This window comes from Citrus clementina, unplaced genomic scaffold, assembly GCF_000493195.1.
Source record: "Citrus clementina cultivar Clemenules unplaced genomic scaffold, Citrus_clementina_v1.0 scaffold_5, whole genome shotgun sequence".
NCBI classification, from domain to species: domain Eukaryota; kingdom Viridiplantae; phylum Streptophyta; class Magnoliopsida; order Sapindales; family Rutaceae; genus Citrus; species Citrus x clementina.
The window spans coordinates 29,038,275-29,053,052 of record NW_006262201.1 but is presented as its reverse complement, the minus strand read 5'-3'; the positions used below and the strand labels follow the sequence as shown (position 1 = coordinate 29,053,052).

Sequence of the window (14,778 nt, the reverse complement as noted above, 5' to 3'; positions counted from 1 at the left end):
AGCATTCATCATGCTTCTTGAAGGCCAAAACTGAGCTACCCTGCCATGAATCATAGGCCGCATTTATGATAAATAGCGGTGTTGTTATTTGCCGTGCCATGTATTGTGGGAAGAAACACTGTCATTTTAAAATGAAGGAACCAGTTGGAACTAAGATGAAAGGATGAAGACAAGTTGAAACATCAAAATTGTGAAACGTACCAGTCCTGGGCTCAATCTTGAAGTGCAGGATGCTGGCAAATGCTTAGCTGATCCCTATAAAAGAGAGAAAATAAGAATCAAGGATTGTAAACACAGTTAAATGAACTTTATCCTCAAGAAAAAGGATTTTCTTATCATTAACAATAACCAAAAAACAAAGGAGTATTTCAATTCACGATCAATGGGAAGAAGCGGAATGCTCAAGTTTAATGACCTCTAAGTGACAATAAGCTGTGCATATTTTACTACACACATAAGTAAGAAAGTTAAGAACATTAGTTTGTCTGTGTAAGCATGACAGAGAGTGAGAAACAGAGTGTGTACATGTGTTGCGACCACTTGAGCATAAAACTGCTCAATGTGACTTGCTCCAGAAACATCCTTCCTGTTGGAAAACACTCAAGAATTAGAGTCTAGAAAAGCAACACAATTGAAGCAACTGTTAAATAATGTTCGATGAAAGACCACGGTAGAAAATCCAAAATGAGCTTACGCGTTGATAAAATAACCAGCATCTGCAAAGCATTTTACTTTAGTACCCACAGGGAAGAGAGCTCGGAAGTTATCACAATGCAAAATTGAAGTCAATCCCCCAGCTGAGCAGCCAGAAAGAACAGCCTGTCATAAATCCTAATGAGTTATCAAAAATACCAATCTAATGACCATAACCAAAAAATAATAATAATAATAATAACAATAATGATAATAATAATAAATCATACATTTTGAGCATTTTTCATCCCTTTAGCCATTAGATCCTCCATGACAGCTTGAAAAACCCTTGCTCCTCTGAAGTGAAGGTTATTTGCCTAATCAAATCACTAACTAATTAAAAAATCACACAAAGAGAGAACCCAAATATATATTTTTACATACATAAAAGAAAAATCTAACTGAAGAATTTAGGTGAAAATTAACTTACTGGATTGACAGCCTCCACATCTCCAGTAAACGATGCCCCATCACAGTATCTAACCTTGATTCTATTCCAATTGTAGAAGTCTGGAAAAGGAAGTGGAGTTTATTTACTTGTATCAATCAAATCGAAGCTCAAGAGTGTGGAGACAAGAAGAAACCAATAAGTAAAACAAAAGGGTCATACCTGGGTTAAATTTTTGCTTGTTGCTCAGCATCCCAGAGAATGCAACTACCTTGACCATTTGCTTAGATGAACCTAAACGGGTTTTCTTACGTTCAAGACAAGTTGTGACATTGTTGCACCATCCTCCTCCCTAAGAATCCAAAGCCAAAGGCAAGTTGAATCAAGAAAAAATGTCCATGCATACATTAGAATGAAAAAATTTTGAAACTTTGTGGTGAATTGAATGGCAAACGTAGACATCAGAGTTCTTATTTTCATAATTTATAAGATTGATCACTCTTCATCTGTAACTATTGAACTTGGAGCGAATAATATAACAAACACTTCTACATAGAAAAGGACATTACCTCAATGTGAACCAACCAATTATTGATCCCCGCACCAAACCCCTTATCAAAATGGTAAGCAGGCGGGCTACCATCCAAACAAACTGCAAAAAACATATCAAGCATTCAACAAAATATGATACACAATAACAAAAATCACAAAATGAAGAATCAATTTGTATTTGCACTAATCTTACCAGCTCCTTTCACTACAGCATTCTCAACATAAGTGATTCCTACATTAAAGCCGTCAGCTTTCAGTAATATGAGTGCACATACTAAAAGATTCAACCATTGGCCCATTCTTGCGGCAACCATTCTGAGGATATCCAAGAAAAAAATAATAAACATTATATAGGGAAAAACACAAAACACAACGTACCAATAAAAGTATGGATAATAGAATAACAAGCTGGCACATAAACTATTCATATACAGGGCTTAATCAACAAGAACATGGGAAACTAATTCCCGATCATTTATGTGATATATGCAAAGATATAGATCTATCAAATTATTTTGAGACACAAAAAATCAGTTTTATTCATCAAATGAAGTATGCTAATAGTACTTTAGATTATAGTGCCATTGAACAAAAAATCCCATTTTTTTGTTTACAGCTTGTTAGTAGAACGTTTGTACATGCTTCAATGCAAAAACCAAATAGAGCAAAAAACAAGAACAATGAACAACACCCCATGAAACAACAATGGCAAAATAACTAATTCACTGGTTATTACCTGAAATGAGGCAAAAAAAAAAAAAAATTGCAAATGGGACTAGTTTAAAGAGTTTGCAAAAGGAGCCCAGGTTAGTGCATTGGGAAGAAATAGTAATGGCAATTTTTTGGGAACTCAAGGAGAAAGGATCAAAGGATGCAGCTAGCTTCTTGTTCAATTCATCGTAGTTACTCGGTTTCAGTTTATAAAGCAGGGAACCCGAGAGCCGACATTAATTCGTCTTTTACAAATAAAGAAAATTATATTTTGAGTAATAATAGTGAAGTCCCTAATTTTTAAGAATAATTTAATATAAGATTTAGTTCATGTTTTGTTTCACATAAGTCCTCGTCGTCATGATTTGAATGTCATGTTTTTGGATAAAGCTGAAATTACAAAATCACGGGAAACTGAATTAGATATGCGCCAAAAAAAAAATCAAGTTATTCAAAAACATATAATTTTGATTTACTAGACTTTTTATCGTACAAACCTAAAAATTATGTAGAAGTACAAAATGCTCATATTTATATTAAATATATTTATTTTACTGCATAAATTAATAATTAATTTACTACATAGTTCGGCTTGCTGAATTTACTCCTCAACTTTATCATTAAATTCAAAAATAATTTTGAGTATTCTCAGTTCAACTGAATATGTTTTTCCAAAATTATATTCATATTTTTTCACCTACTTATGAAATATTAATATGACATTATTAGTGGAGGTATATTGTTAATATTTTCAAAGATTATGGTATATTTAAATTAAAAAAAAATTAAAAAAAAAAAAAAACTCTCTTGATCTCGGCGGGCATATGAATACAATACTCAAATCATTGATTTTATAAACCTCTTGAATTCAGATGGTTGGATTATTCTGAAAAACAATGTATATACATGTGTTTTTGTTAATAATTAGGGATCTCAATGTAATTATATTCATTTATTTGGCCATGCGTCGGGTTGTGGATCAATCCGACCCGAATCATCTGCTATGCTGTAACACATTCTTATCGGCTTACGCGCTCCACAACAAAGCGGTTCGGATGAGAGAGAAAGAGTGTGTGTTATTCTGTGTGCGCGTTCATTGTAGTAGCTGTGGGCTTTCTTCGGTGATGTAAGTTGAAAGTTGGCATGGTATGTCTGTGCAGGGAATCTGTCCACTTTACCTCATTTATTTGAGAATTAAAAGTCACTTTTGCCCCTATTTATTTGACAATTAATTTTGGAAAGAAAATATGTTAACTATGACTCTACGAGATTATAATATTTTAAGAATCAATAAAGATGAAGAATATTTATTTTTCAATGACCTAGACATTTGCCGGGAGAAAGTGAAAGAAACTTGACAAAAGTTGCTTTGCATTAGGAATTCTTTTTAGTTCATTCTAACTTTACCGTATATCTCCTGTATGTGATGCACATCAGAGGGATTTATGCGAAGAGAACTCTATGCCTACGGGTTCTTGAATAATATTACTAAGTACAACCAGTAAGGCTTTATCCTAGTGGAAGAATATTTGCTCTTAAAATATTCTTAATTATTAAATAATTGAGTGGAGAAGTTTTCTCCTTTAAGAAATATGAGTAATTTTAAGAATAATACAAAAGATTTTATATTTGAATTCTGATGTAATTACCAGTCATCTTATATATACTTTTTTAAAAAATATAAGTTGAATTTTAATTAACTAACGTGAAATATTTAATTAAAAAAATGTGAAATTTGAGTTTTCGAGGAAAACATTAGGTTTTATATTGAAACCACCGATGTTGTTATGCACAAAGTTCTTATTATTAATTAAAATTGCAATTAGCAAAGAACGGTCAATGAAAAAACTATATATAATCATAATGTCATCAATAAGTTTTGGTCAAAACTCAAAATAAATATTATGTAATAGAAGAAGAAGAAGAAGAACATGTTTCATATGTTTTATTTATGTGTTTTATACTTAGCATGGTAAATCTTGCAAAGGTCCTACATACATATTTTTGTATCAACCAACCAACACGATTTTATTCTATAAATATTTTTATTTAACAAATTACTATTTTCATTCTTCAAAATATATTTCATTTTAATTAAAATACATATTTTAATGTTTATTTGACCCACTCATAACTGATATTTAAAGTTTAAAATACTTTAAGCCCAAATTTTAAAATTTAATCTAATAAAAATAAAAATTTATAAACTATAAATTTTTAAATATAATTAAAAATTTTTAAAAATATAAAAATAAAATCCGACTTTTAGGATCAACCCGAAACAAACTCAAACCACCTGACAAAAGACATGTTCGATCCCGATCCTAACATTTTGTCATCCCTAATTAAAATGTATCCTTTATGTGCTGATACAAAGGAATGGCTCATAAAAGACCTCTTAGCTGGATAATTTTACTTAATAGCTGGATAATTTTACTTAGTCCCTTAATTTTGTGGAAAAGAGTTTACGCCCTCTTACTCGTATGGTAGAGTAGATTTCTTGATAATTTATTTGAAACAAATTCCTCTTTAAAATTAATTTTTTTATACTATATATATACACTCAATTTCGTTTTACTAAACCAAGGGAATCCTAAAAAATTTTAATTATATTAATCTTCCATAGATTTGTTCTGATAATTTTAAATTGTCAAGGCTTACATATACAACCTAATTACAAAGGTGAGCTCATACATGACATATGAAAATTGTGGCCACCATCCTAACTCCGTTTCTAATTCCTTTTTTTAAAAAAATGGTGATAAATCCGTTCTATTTTTTATTTTTTTTGAATTAATAAATCCGTTCTAATTGAAAACGAAGTTAGTGATTAGAGATTTGTGATTAGCGAACATCGTTGGACTTTTGCCGCGCGGGAATGTCAATTCGTCAAATGTCAACGTCAAACTCAAAGTGTTCAAATTCTGTTTCGATCGGGAGTTGGATAGAGTGACGGTCGCGCACCTACATCGCTAACACTGCCACGTGATTGACGGTGTGATTAAAAGCAAAAGTGGAGCCCACGCATCATCAATATCTATTGACTCTGTTCGGTGCGCACTCCCGCTTCCCATTACGTGTTGGTTAGTTGGCTTAGCTGTCGCCATTGAAAGCTGTCATCCAATGAAAATTCTAGATTCGCTGAAATTTTTAGTGCCTTCTGAGCGCGTCAGGTCACGCACCAACTCCATAGGAGAGGGATTTTTGATGTTGCGGCAGTGTTAGAGCGCGTGGATAGTAGGACCCGAATCGATCAATGAAGTGGAGCCAAACCGGTTGGACTCACGAAGGTCCGAGATTTTATTTATTATTTATTACTATTAATATATTTTTTTTGTTGAAAATGACTAACAAGTAATAAAATTAAAATTCTCATTTAATTTCCATACTGCTCATTCATTCAATGTGATGTTAGTAAAATTTGAAGGTGACGGTTGAAAATTGTTAAGAAAATTTAATACCAGTACTGGAATGAGTTGTTGGGATTTTTTTTTTAATATTAAGGTATATTTATCAAGAATCTGATCAGATGATTTTCAAATAATTTATGTATATAAGTTTTTACCAAAAACTTAAGAGATCAAAATAAAAGTTTTGGAGAGCCATTGGGTTATTAGTTCAATAGCCAGAAATCCCTCCCTCAACATTGAGGGCTTGAGTTAAAACTCTCACTGTGACAACTTTTTTTTTTTAATATAAGGTAATTATCTTCCAACTATTTTATCAATTAATTTAAGAGTCGTGGCGTACAAGAAAAGTGATTATTCTCTTTCAATAATTTGACAAATAGTTTAGGCAATTAATTATCTTGTCCCAATCACAATTGTTTTGTTATATATCAATAATGTTATGCATCAATCGTCATCCCGCTCCTGAATTTTTATATGAGACATTACGCCACTATCATCTAAACTGTTTACGATATATACATGCAAATATATCCATTTCATTTTTATATATAATATATGATATATATAACTGTAGGGTTTATCGTCATCACTATGTTAACTGTACACGTGGCACAGCCAAATAATACGCTGTGGATAAGTTCGAAACATTCCGATTCCGAGTGAAACTTACCCAAAATTCTCAAGTTCATGCATCTTAATCTGTGCATGACATCTAACTAAAATTTAATTTATTGGGCAGAGCTTGCAATGACGACGACAACAACAACTAGCTATGTATACAAATGTAAAGAGAAACAAAACATGTGCTCATCGGAATTTTAAAAGTACGGAAACATTCAGGAAAATGCTTAAATCATGCAGTTTAAGCACTTCAAGTTTTAAGTATTTAAAACTCTACTGTTTTAAAACTTTTATGTACTTTTTCCATATTTTAAGATCCTGAACTAAAAAACTACTTATATATAGAAATGTTTTAATTTGAAATTTTAAAGTGCGAAAATATTTAGAAAAACGCATAAATCATGCGATTTAAGCACTTCAAATTTTAAACCGTTAGAACGCCGCTGTTTTAAAATTTTTCCGAACTTTTTCTACATTTTAAGATCTCAAACTATCAAACTTCTATATATATATAGAGAGAGACTATAAAATTTGGAGAAATCTACTCATGAGGACTTTGAACCCACACCTTCAACAAATATTAAGGGCACCGGACAATAAAACCCAGTGGCTGCTTCGATGTGTCTTGACGTTTGGGAAATAATGGAAGACTAATTTAGCTATAGCTAGTGAGTTAATTTCAGTTCATGTGCATCCCCATGTTGGGGAAAATGCAGGAAGTTTGGCAAGCCATTACAATTCTTATTCTACTAATTGTTGGACAATGGTGATCCAAAATAAGTCAATATCATTTTTTTTTTAAAATAATAAGTCAATATCAATGTATATAACATAAAGCAGGCCAAAAACGTTACATTAAATGTCATTGTCATGAAGAAAATGACTTTCTGTATGCAATATACATTGTGATCCTCGAACCACCAATAATGCATTAATTAAATAGCTACGTACGTGGGTCGTGTCACTGGAAATTTAAATAAAAAAAGAGAAAGAAAGAAAAACGAAAAAAAAAAAAAAAAGGTAGCCCTTGATTGGATGATATGGAAAAAAAGCAATAACTTGCATGTGAAGTGCACGAAATTAATTAATTAGATCCTGCATTTAACAGAAAATGATTGGAGTCCGACATTTTTCATAAGCAATTATCTTTTGTGTCATTCGAAAAGTCATTCGAAAGAAAAATAAAAAGACATGCATGCACATGTATTGTCTAAGCTGTTTTCTAATGAGAAATTCAGTGCGTAAATCACTCTATTTAAATTATTATCATAAGTAGGTGATGTCCTACGGATCTATAGCCTAATTTTAAAAAAGAAAAAAAATTGCTAAACAAACGACAAAGAATCTTAATCAAAAGGCGAATCAGGATTTTGCTTAGGGAGGAAGATAAAGTTGACACGGGCATGGAATTTTAATTAATTATCCGCAAATTTTATCTCGGTTTTGAAATACTTTATTATTTTTTTATTTAGATTCTGTGTCGGTCTTTTTATGTTGTTGTCATTGATAATTATTCAATAAGTAGTAATATGTAATTAAATCTTAATTGTATGCAAGTATATATTATAAATTATTTAGTGCAACTTAGCTCAACAAAGACTTTTTTTTTAATGATTATATAGGGTGCGTTTGGGATTGAAGTGCTGTAACTTTTAAGTTATAATTGCTGTAAAAAAAATTATAATTATGCAATAAAAATTAGTAATATATAGTCAATGTAAATTTTAAATAATAATTTTGATAAAATTATTAAAAATATAATAGATTTTTCATTATTCAAGTAAAAAATTATATAAACATACATTTCAAGTTACAGCATATAGTGTTTATCAAACACTTTAGTACTGTAACTTTTAAGGTACAGCTGCCCAACCTCAATTTCAAACACACCCATAAACTAGTGCATAAACTTTATCTTATACAAAAGTAGAATCAATTTTCCCCCTAAATGTAATATATCAATTGCTTGAAGTTTCAACTGGGGTAATGAAAGTTCCTTTAGACTTTTGAAGAGAAATAATTAATTAGCCCTACCAATTTATTTGTTATTTAAAGTTAACCAAATTAATTATGACAACTTTAATACCGTCAAATAGAGACGAGCTTAAGAAAATTAATGAGAGATTAATTTCCTTTTAATTTGGTAAGTTGGGGGTGAATATATATATCACATGGTTATAACTTGCTTATTGGTATTTGTTGGTGGCCAAATTGCGGCATCAGCAATGGCAACAGCAACACCCTAATTATTGTCTAAAAATCTTGCGTAAGATTTGATGCAATGCTGAGCACAACAAATTGCATTATTGTGTCTGCATGTGTGTGTGTGCAGACACACACCATTCAAATTCGGTAAGATGATGCTCAATAATTCAGACTGCCCAAGCCCAATACGTAGTTGATCTGGTGTTTATATGTATAAATTTTCCAAGAAGGGATCCCTTCCCTTATATTATAAAAATAAGGGATAAGTTAAAAGATTAAAAAAAAAATACAATTCAATGCAGTGTATTTTTTTTTGTAATATATTAAAATCTTTGTTTTTTCTATCTTTTAATTTGTCCTTTACCATATTATACTAAAGGAACTACTACTAGATATTGGCTATATATACATATAGAACTTCTTAAAGTGTGATGCCTAATAGAGAGAGAGAGAGAGAGAGATTTTCTAAGGAAGGTTCTCGCACTTTATTAAAGTACGTGCTGGACTTACGTTCCGCTGCGAAATAGTTTACAAGGATTTCACAATGATCTGAAAATCGTTCTTGCACTTTAATAAAATGCAAGAATCTTCAATGAAAAATTTATATATATAGTTTCCAAGATCTTAGACTAGAGAAAGCTCATCTGATTTAAAATTCTAGACTTTCTTAAAGTTAAAAAAACTGTTACACCATATAATATAATAGTATTTTTAACATTATACTATTACTTTCTCATTATTTTTTAAAAATCCAAGATCTTGGATGAATAATTTCTCTAGCTCTATACGTAAGGTATAAAGAGTCACCCACCTACGTACTACTCGTTTCAGCCCCATTTATAGAGGAACTTTGTTTTTTTCCCCTTTCCTTTTTTCGGGAGGAAACTTCATTTGTGCTTTTAAATATATCTTTTCTTACACAAATTATTTGAGTGCAATTAACTACAAGGTGGTTGTCAAGTCCAGCCGTGTGTCCTTTTCATTAATCTTTGGCGTTTTTGCAATATGCAATATGCATTATGCATTATGCAATCCACTTTATCAAGTGTCAATTATGGAATCCAAATTGAACGAATTTGGCCAAAATCATTTCAATATTGATCACATAAATTTATATATATTTGAAATGTGATGGTGATATCATTGATGACATTTGATAAAATATTTCATATGGGGGTATATTATGATATCAAGTCATTTCTATTGAAGCTAAAGGTTTTGAGGATATTAATCTTCCCTGCTTCAATTTTAGAGTTGTTTCCTTCCTTTTATGCTGAGAATTTTTTTCCCTCCAATTATCCAATCATAGAATTATTATCATTTTTGGTTTAATTTGAGAGTGATTCTTTGACTGATCTTTCGTGCTTTGTGAGTTCTATTTTTTAATCCCCGCAGAGCGTTCACAATAAATTAAATGATTAAATTGTTTGCATTAATTTGATTAAAGAGAGAGGATTTAAATGTTCTCTTAAATATTTTGGTACGTATGACGATGCTTGAGACTTACTCAAGTATATAGAATATCACTTAAGAAACATACATATCGTAAGGAATTTGTTCTTTTTGGATTTCTTTAATTTGCTAAGATTTTTTCTTTTCTTAAAACTCTCTTGTTCTAGTTTTTACTTCAACAATACGTTTTCGCTTCTACTGAAAATAATAATAATAATAATAATTCAACATGGCATGAAAGTTTAGTTGACAATTAAAAAGTTCACATTGGTGAGCAATATGGCGTCAATGAATCAACATTAAACATCACAAAGGTAGTGACTTTATGGGTGGTGACAATTGAAGGCATCTTTTATACCAAAGAGATGAACGAAAGAAAAGGGGAAAAAAAAGAGATGAAAAAGAGATAAAGACTTTATGAGTCATTGAGTGTTGATGATTGAAGGTATCTCTCTCCTCAATGTTCAATCTTCATAGAGAAGTTTTGAATGAATTATCAAAAAGGTGACAATGTTGTTACAAGATTAAGACACTTGTTAAAGTTTCGAACATTTTCCGGAATCGAGTTGGAAAATTAAAATGAAAACCGGAATTTGATATATATATATATATATATATATATATATATAATCAAATCAATGATGTGGCACTCAATGTGAATAATTACCACAATTCTGCCCTTCACATGATAAAATATTTTTAATAAATAATATAAATATAGTTTGCTTTTGCGAGAGACAAAATTTGCCCATGACGATAGCTTATTTGCGGATGAGATGAGGGAAAATCAATATTTTCGTGCTTTCATTCGTCTAGCTTTGAAACAAAAAGAAGGAAAAAAAAAAGAAAAAAAAAATTGTCTGTGTGACTGTATGATTGTTATGCGTCACGACCCACAAAATCACATTGCATCACTAATTCTCTATACTGGATTTCCGTGGAGCCCATGAACGAGTGAGTTAAGAGTAGCCCAAATACACATTCTTGAGGCCCACGAGTATTTCCAGCCACATTAGTAGCTACCAAACTGCATTACCTAAAAATTCTTCAGTAAATTTTTCTATACTTAAATAAAAAAATATAATAAAAAGGGGGCTAAATAAAATTTTCTTCCTTTGAGGAGCTCAAAATTTTTTTATTTATTTTCTAAAGGGAATTCATTTTTTCTTTGTAGACTACTTAGCTTAACGATTAAAATCTTACTTTCTTTAAAAAGGAAAACAATGAAACAAGAGGAAAAATCCCATTTGGGTCCATAAGTTTCTAAAACTTAACACATAGGTCCCTCCTATTTATTTCCATCCCCTAAGCCTAAATAAATAAATGATAATTTTTGTCATGATGACTTCGAAAAGGATAGATTTGATAATTTCCCAATCCCATTATTTTTAAGAAAAATCGATTTGGTTATAACTACTAAATAAAAACCTTAATGAAAAAAAAAAGGATGAGATAAAATAACATCGCATCAAAATTACTTTTTACTTTTTTCTTGCACACACATTCGCACATATATATTGTTTCTTTTCAAAAATATAAAAATGTAACACATGTGCATAAATATTGGGAAAAGGTCACTCATACTCTGAAATTTACTTAAATAGTCATATAAATTCCCTTAGTTTCAGAATTGGTGACGTAGACTCCATTTTCATTTTGCTTATTTCAAAGTGATTTTTCAGCAAGTGATAATAAGGATCCCAACATTTGAGTCGCAAATAATGTGACATTTATCTATTAGATGGTAGAATAGATAAATAAGAAATTTTACATTTACTATTTAATAAATTAGTGACACATAACATATGACTCAAATGTTGAGATCCCTTCAACATTAATTTCATAATTCGTGAGTATGATTGAATTTTTTGCATTAATTTGATTAATATAGGAGAGAAAATTAGTTGTGTACTATTTAGTAAATTGGGTTTTGTATTGTAATTTAATTATGATTTGCATACAAGGATGCTGGGGACTTAGACTTTGTTCGTATATCTTTTTAAAAAGAGCTTATCTAAGTAGAGATTTTACTAATAAATCGTATACAAATAGAGTGCTTACCTAAAAAAAGGAAAAAGAAAAAATTAATTGTTTGGTTATCAATGATAACTTTTATTAAATATTGTAAAACTACTTTAATAGATAAAATTTTAAAATTATGTTATGAAATGAATGAAATTTGATTGTGAAATAAATTAATGGAATTATAGATAATTTTATCTATTTAAACAAACTCTAAAACCCTCAAAAGTCCAACATTTGAGCTTACTAATTACTAGAGGCAAAATAACTTATTTAATTCTCAAAAACTCTACTCAAAATACAATCAAATGATAATAAATTTGAAAATAATTTATGAGATTAAGTAAACACTTTTGGTCATTAAATAAGCCATATGCACTTACTCAAGCACAAATTTACTTGAAAAAGGTAAATCCTTTAGGTTTGTATCTCTAGAATTCTCAATTTGCTAAGGAGTAAGGATTTCTTTTTTCCCTTTCTTATACAACTCTCTTGTTTTAGTTTTTCCCGTATCAAAACTTATTATTTCAACATAGCATGAAAGTTTAGTTGATAATTAAAGAGATAAAGACTGCATGAGTCATTGAGTGTTGATGATCGAAGGCATCCCTCCTCAACGTTCAACCTTCATAAAGAAGTTTTGAATGAATTATGAAAAAGGTCACAATGTTGTTACATGATTAAGACACTTTTTAAAGTTGAGAAGATTTTCTGGTATTGAGTTAGAAAATATTTTCAAATCAAATCAATGATGCAGCACTCAATGCGAATAATTTCCACAATTCTGCCTTTCACATGATAAAATATTTTCAATAACAATAATATAAATATAGCTTGCTTCGCGGGGGACAAAATGTCCATGACAATAGCTTGCAGACCAATCCAGAACAAACACCATTTTTTACAGACCCATCAAGGGTGCAAGTTTTTAACTTCTCAACTGGGTTACCATAAATAAAAAAAAATCCTTTGAATTTTCATTTTTTTCCCCCCCTATTTCTCTCATAAAATATTGGCAAATTACCTCTCTTTTGTTTTGTCTCTGAGCATGAGGCTTTTTTGAGAAACTGCCATTACCCCACCTTTTTTTCCCCTTTGAATATGTTGTGCATAAAAATTACCTTTACCTGAGTTAGCTTTTTCCCTTCCGAAATATCTTTTATTAAATGTACATTTTGAAATTTTGCATTATAAGAATATTTATATACAAAAAGAAGATGATGATGCTTTATTTTGCTACCACCACCAACATCAAAATTTACAATAAAATGTCAATGGCGACCATCAAATGTCACTAACTGCAGCACCCCGTTTCATGCGCCACTTCAATTTCAACACACCCCACCAACCAAATTCTTCTTGACTTCTAAATCCGATTATTAACAAAATGTTTGGAAACCATCTCAATCTACTTTCGTCGTGGCGACATCTAAACATGAATTTAATTAAACTAGAGATTACACGATCGTATGTTGGTTGTTGACTGTAAAAAGCTTGCGTCTAATAGGTATTCATTTTTCTTTATCTTTCTTTTTTCAATAAGTTTTAACATGCATATCAACATTAGAAAAACAAAAAAAATCTTAAAAAAATATTGAATTGTTTTTACTATTTTCTGATGGATATAAGTAGAAGAAAATGACGATGATGTTTGTTTACTATAAGCACCAACATGTATATATAGTACCATGATGATGATATTGATTTTATTTTCTGTCTTTTTTTCTTTGAATATGTTTTAACATATTTATATATATGTTTCATTTCTAAGAAAATTAAAAATGGGATTTTTTCTTAGAAGCAGTTATTTACTATCAAGATAATGATTCAATACACTCTTTTGTAAAATTGAGGTTTTCTTTCATTAGAATGATGAACAAATATTAAAATTGTTATGATGGACTGGTTTCCCTATAAATTATTTTAATTTCCATATGTGGCACGAAGTATAGGAAAGGAAGTTGATTGGTCAAAAAATGGTACCATAAGCCTTTGTTGGGCTGGGCTCGGATTTCTTAGTTTTTCAATTCGTGAGGGGTTACTAGAGGTCTTTCTTGGGGTGGAGCAACAAAAATGTTCGATTACTTAGGCCCCTTTGGCACCGATCCCCTTTAATATCCTCATAGAACCCCTTTTTTGGGATCATAGTTTTATTTTGAGAAGAAATTACAAGAAAGGATAAAATTTCTTTACAAATCATCAAACTTAACTATCTTTAAATCCTAATTTTTTATGTAATTATTTTTTTATAAAATCAAAATAAATTTTGAAACAATGAAAAAAATAAATTCCCTAATAATATGAATATTATTATGAAAAATATATTTACAAATTTAATTAATTTATTCTAGATGATAGTAACTTTAATTAAATTATGTGTAAATTTTTTGGGTAATTTTTAAAAAGTTCCCCTGAAGTTTGCGCATTGTTGCAATTATATGTCGAGAATTTATTTAATTGTAAAAACCCCCCTACCCCCAGGTCATTTTTATATTGTCCGCTTTTTGACCTGTGCTATGATCACACTACCTTTATCTATACTTCGTATATGGTAATACCTTTATCAAGACTTTTCTTTCTGATCCCAATAATCTTATTCTTATTTTTTGCACATTTATTCTTTCCCACTGCTCATATTTTCTATCCTCCATCTCTACACCTACAACTTTCTGATTCCATATCTCTCTTTTCCCCTTTCCTTTCAACCCCTCTTAATTTTTCTTT

At 30.3% G+C, this 14,778-nt stretch overlaps 1 protein-coding gene across 1 annotated transcript in view; it reads right to left on the bottom strand.

The window, feature by feature from the left end:
- The window catches only part of LOC18040625 (pectin acetylesterase 8), a 4,858-nt gene extending 2,608 nt beyond the window's left edge, over positions 1-2,250 (bottom strand). The window contains 10 exon segments of the mRNA XM_024184077.1: positions 32-118; positions 202-255; positions 526-586; positions 695-819; positions 924-1,010; positions 1,124-1,203; positions 1,304-1,433; positions 1,651-1,733; positions 1,827-1,948; positions 2,201-2,250. Coding sequence (XP_024039845.1) covers positions 32-118; positions 202-255; positions 526-586; positions 695-819; positions 924-1,010; positions 1,124-1,203; positions 1,304-1,433; positions 1,651-1,733; positions 1,827-1,948; positions 2,201-2,235 — 864 coding nt within the window. The 5' untranslated portion in view covers positions 2,236-2,250.
- Between the last annotated feature and the right edge of the window lie 12,528 nt (positions 2,251-14,778).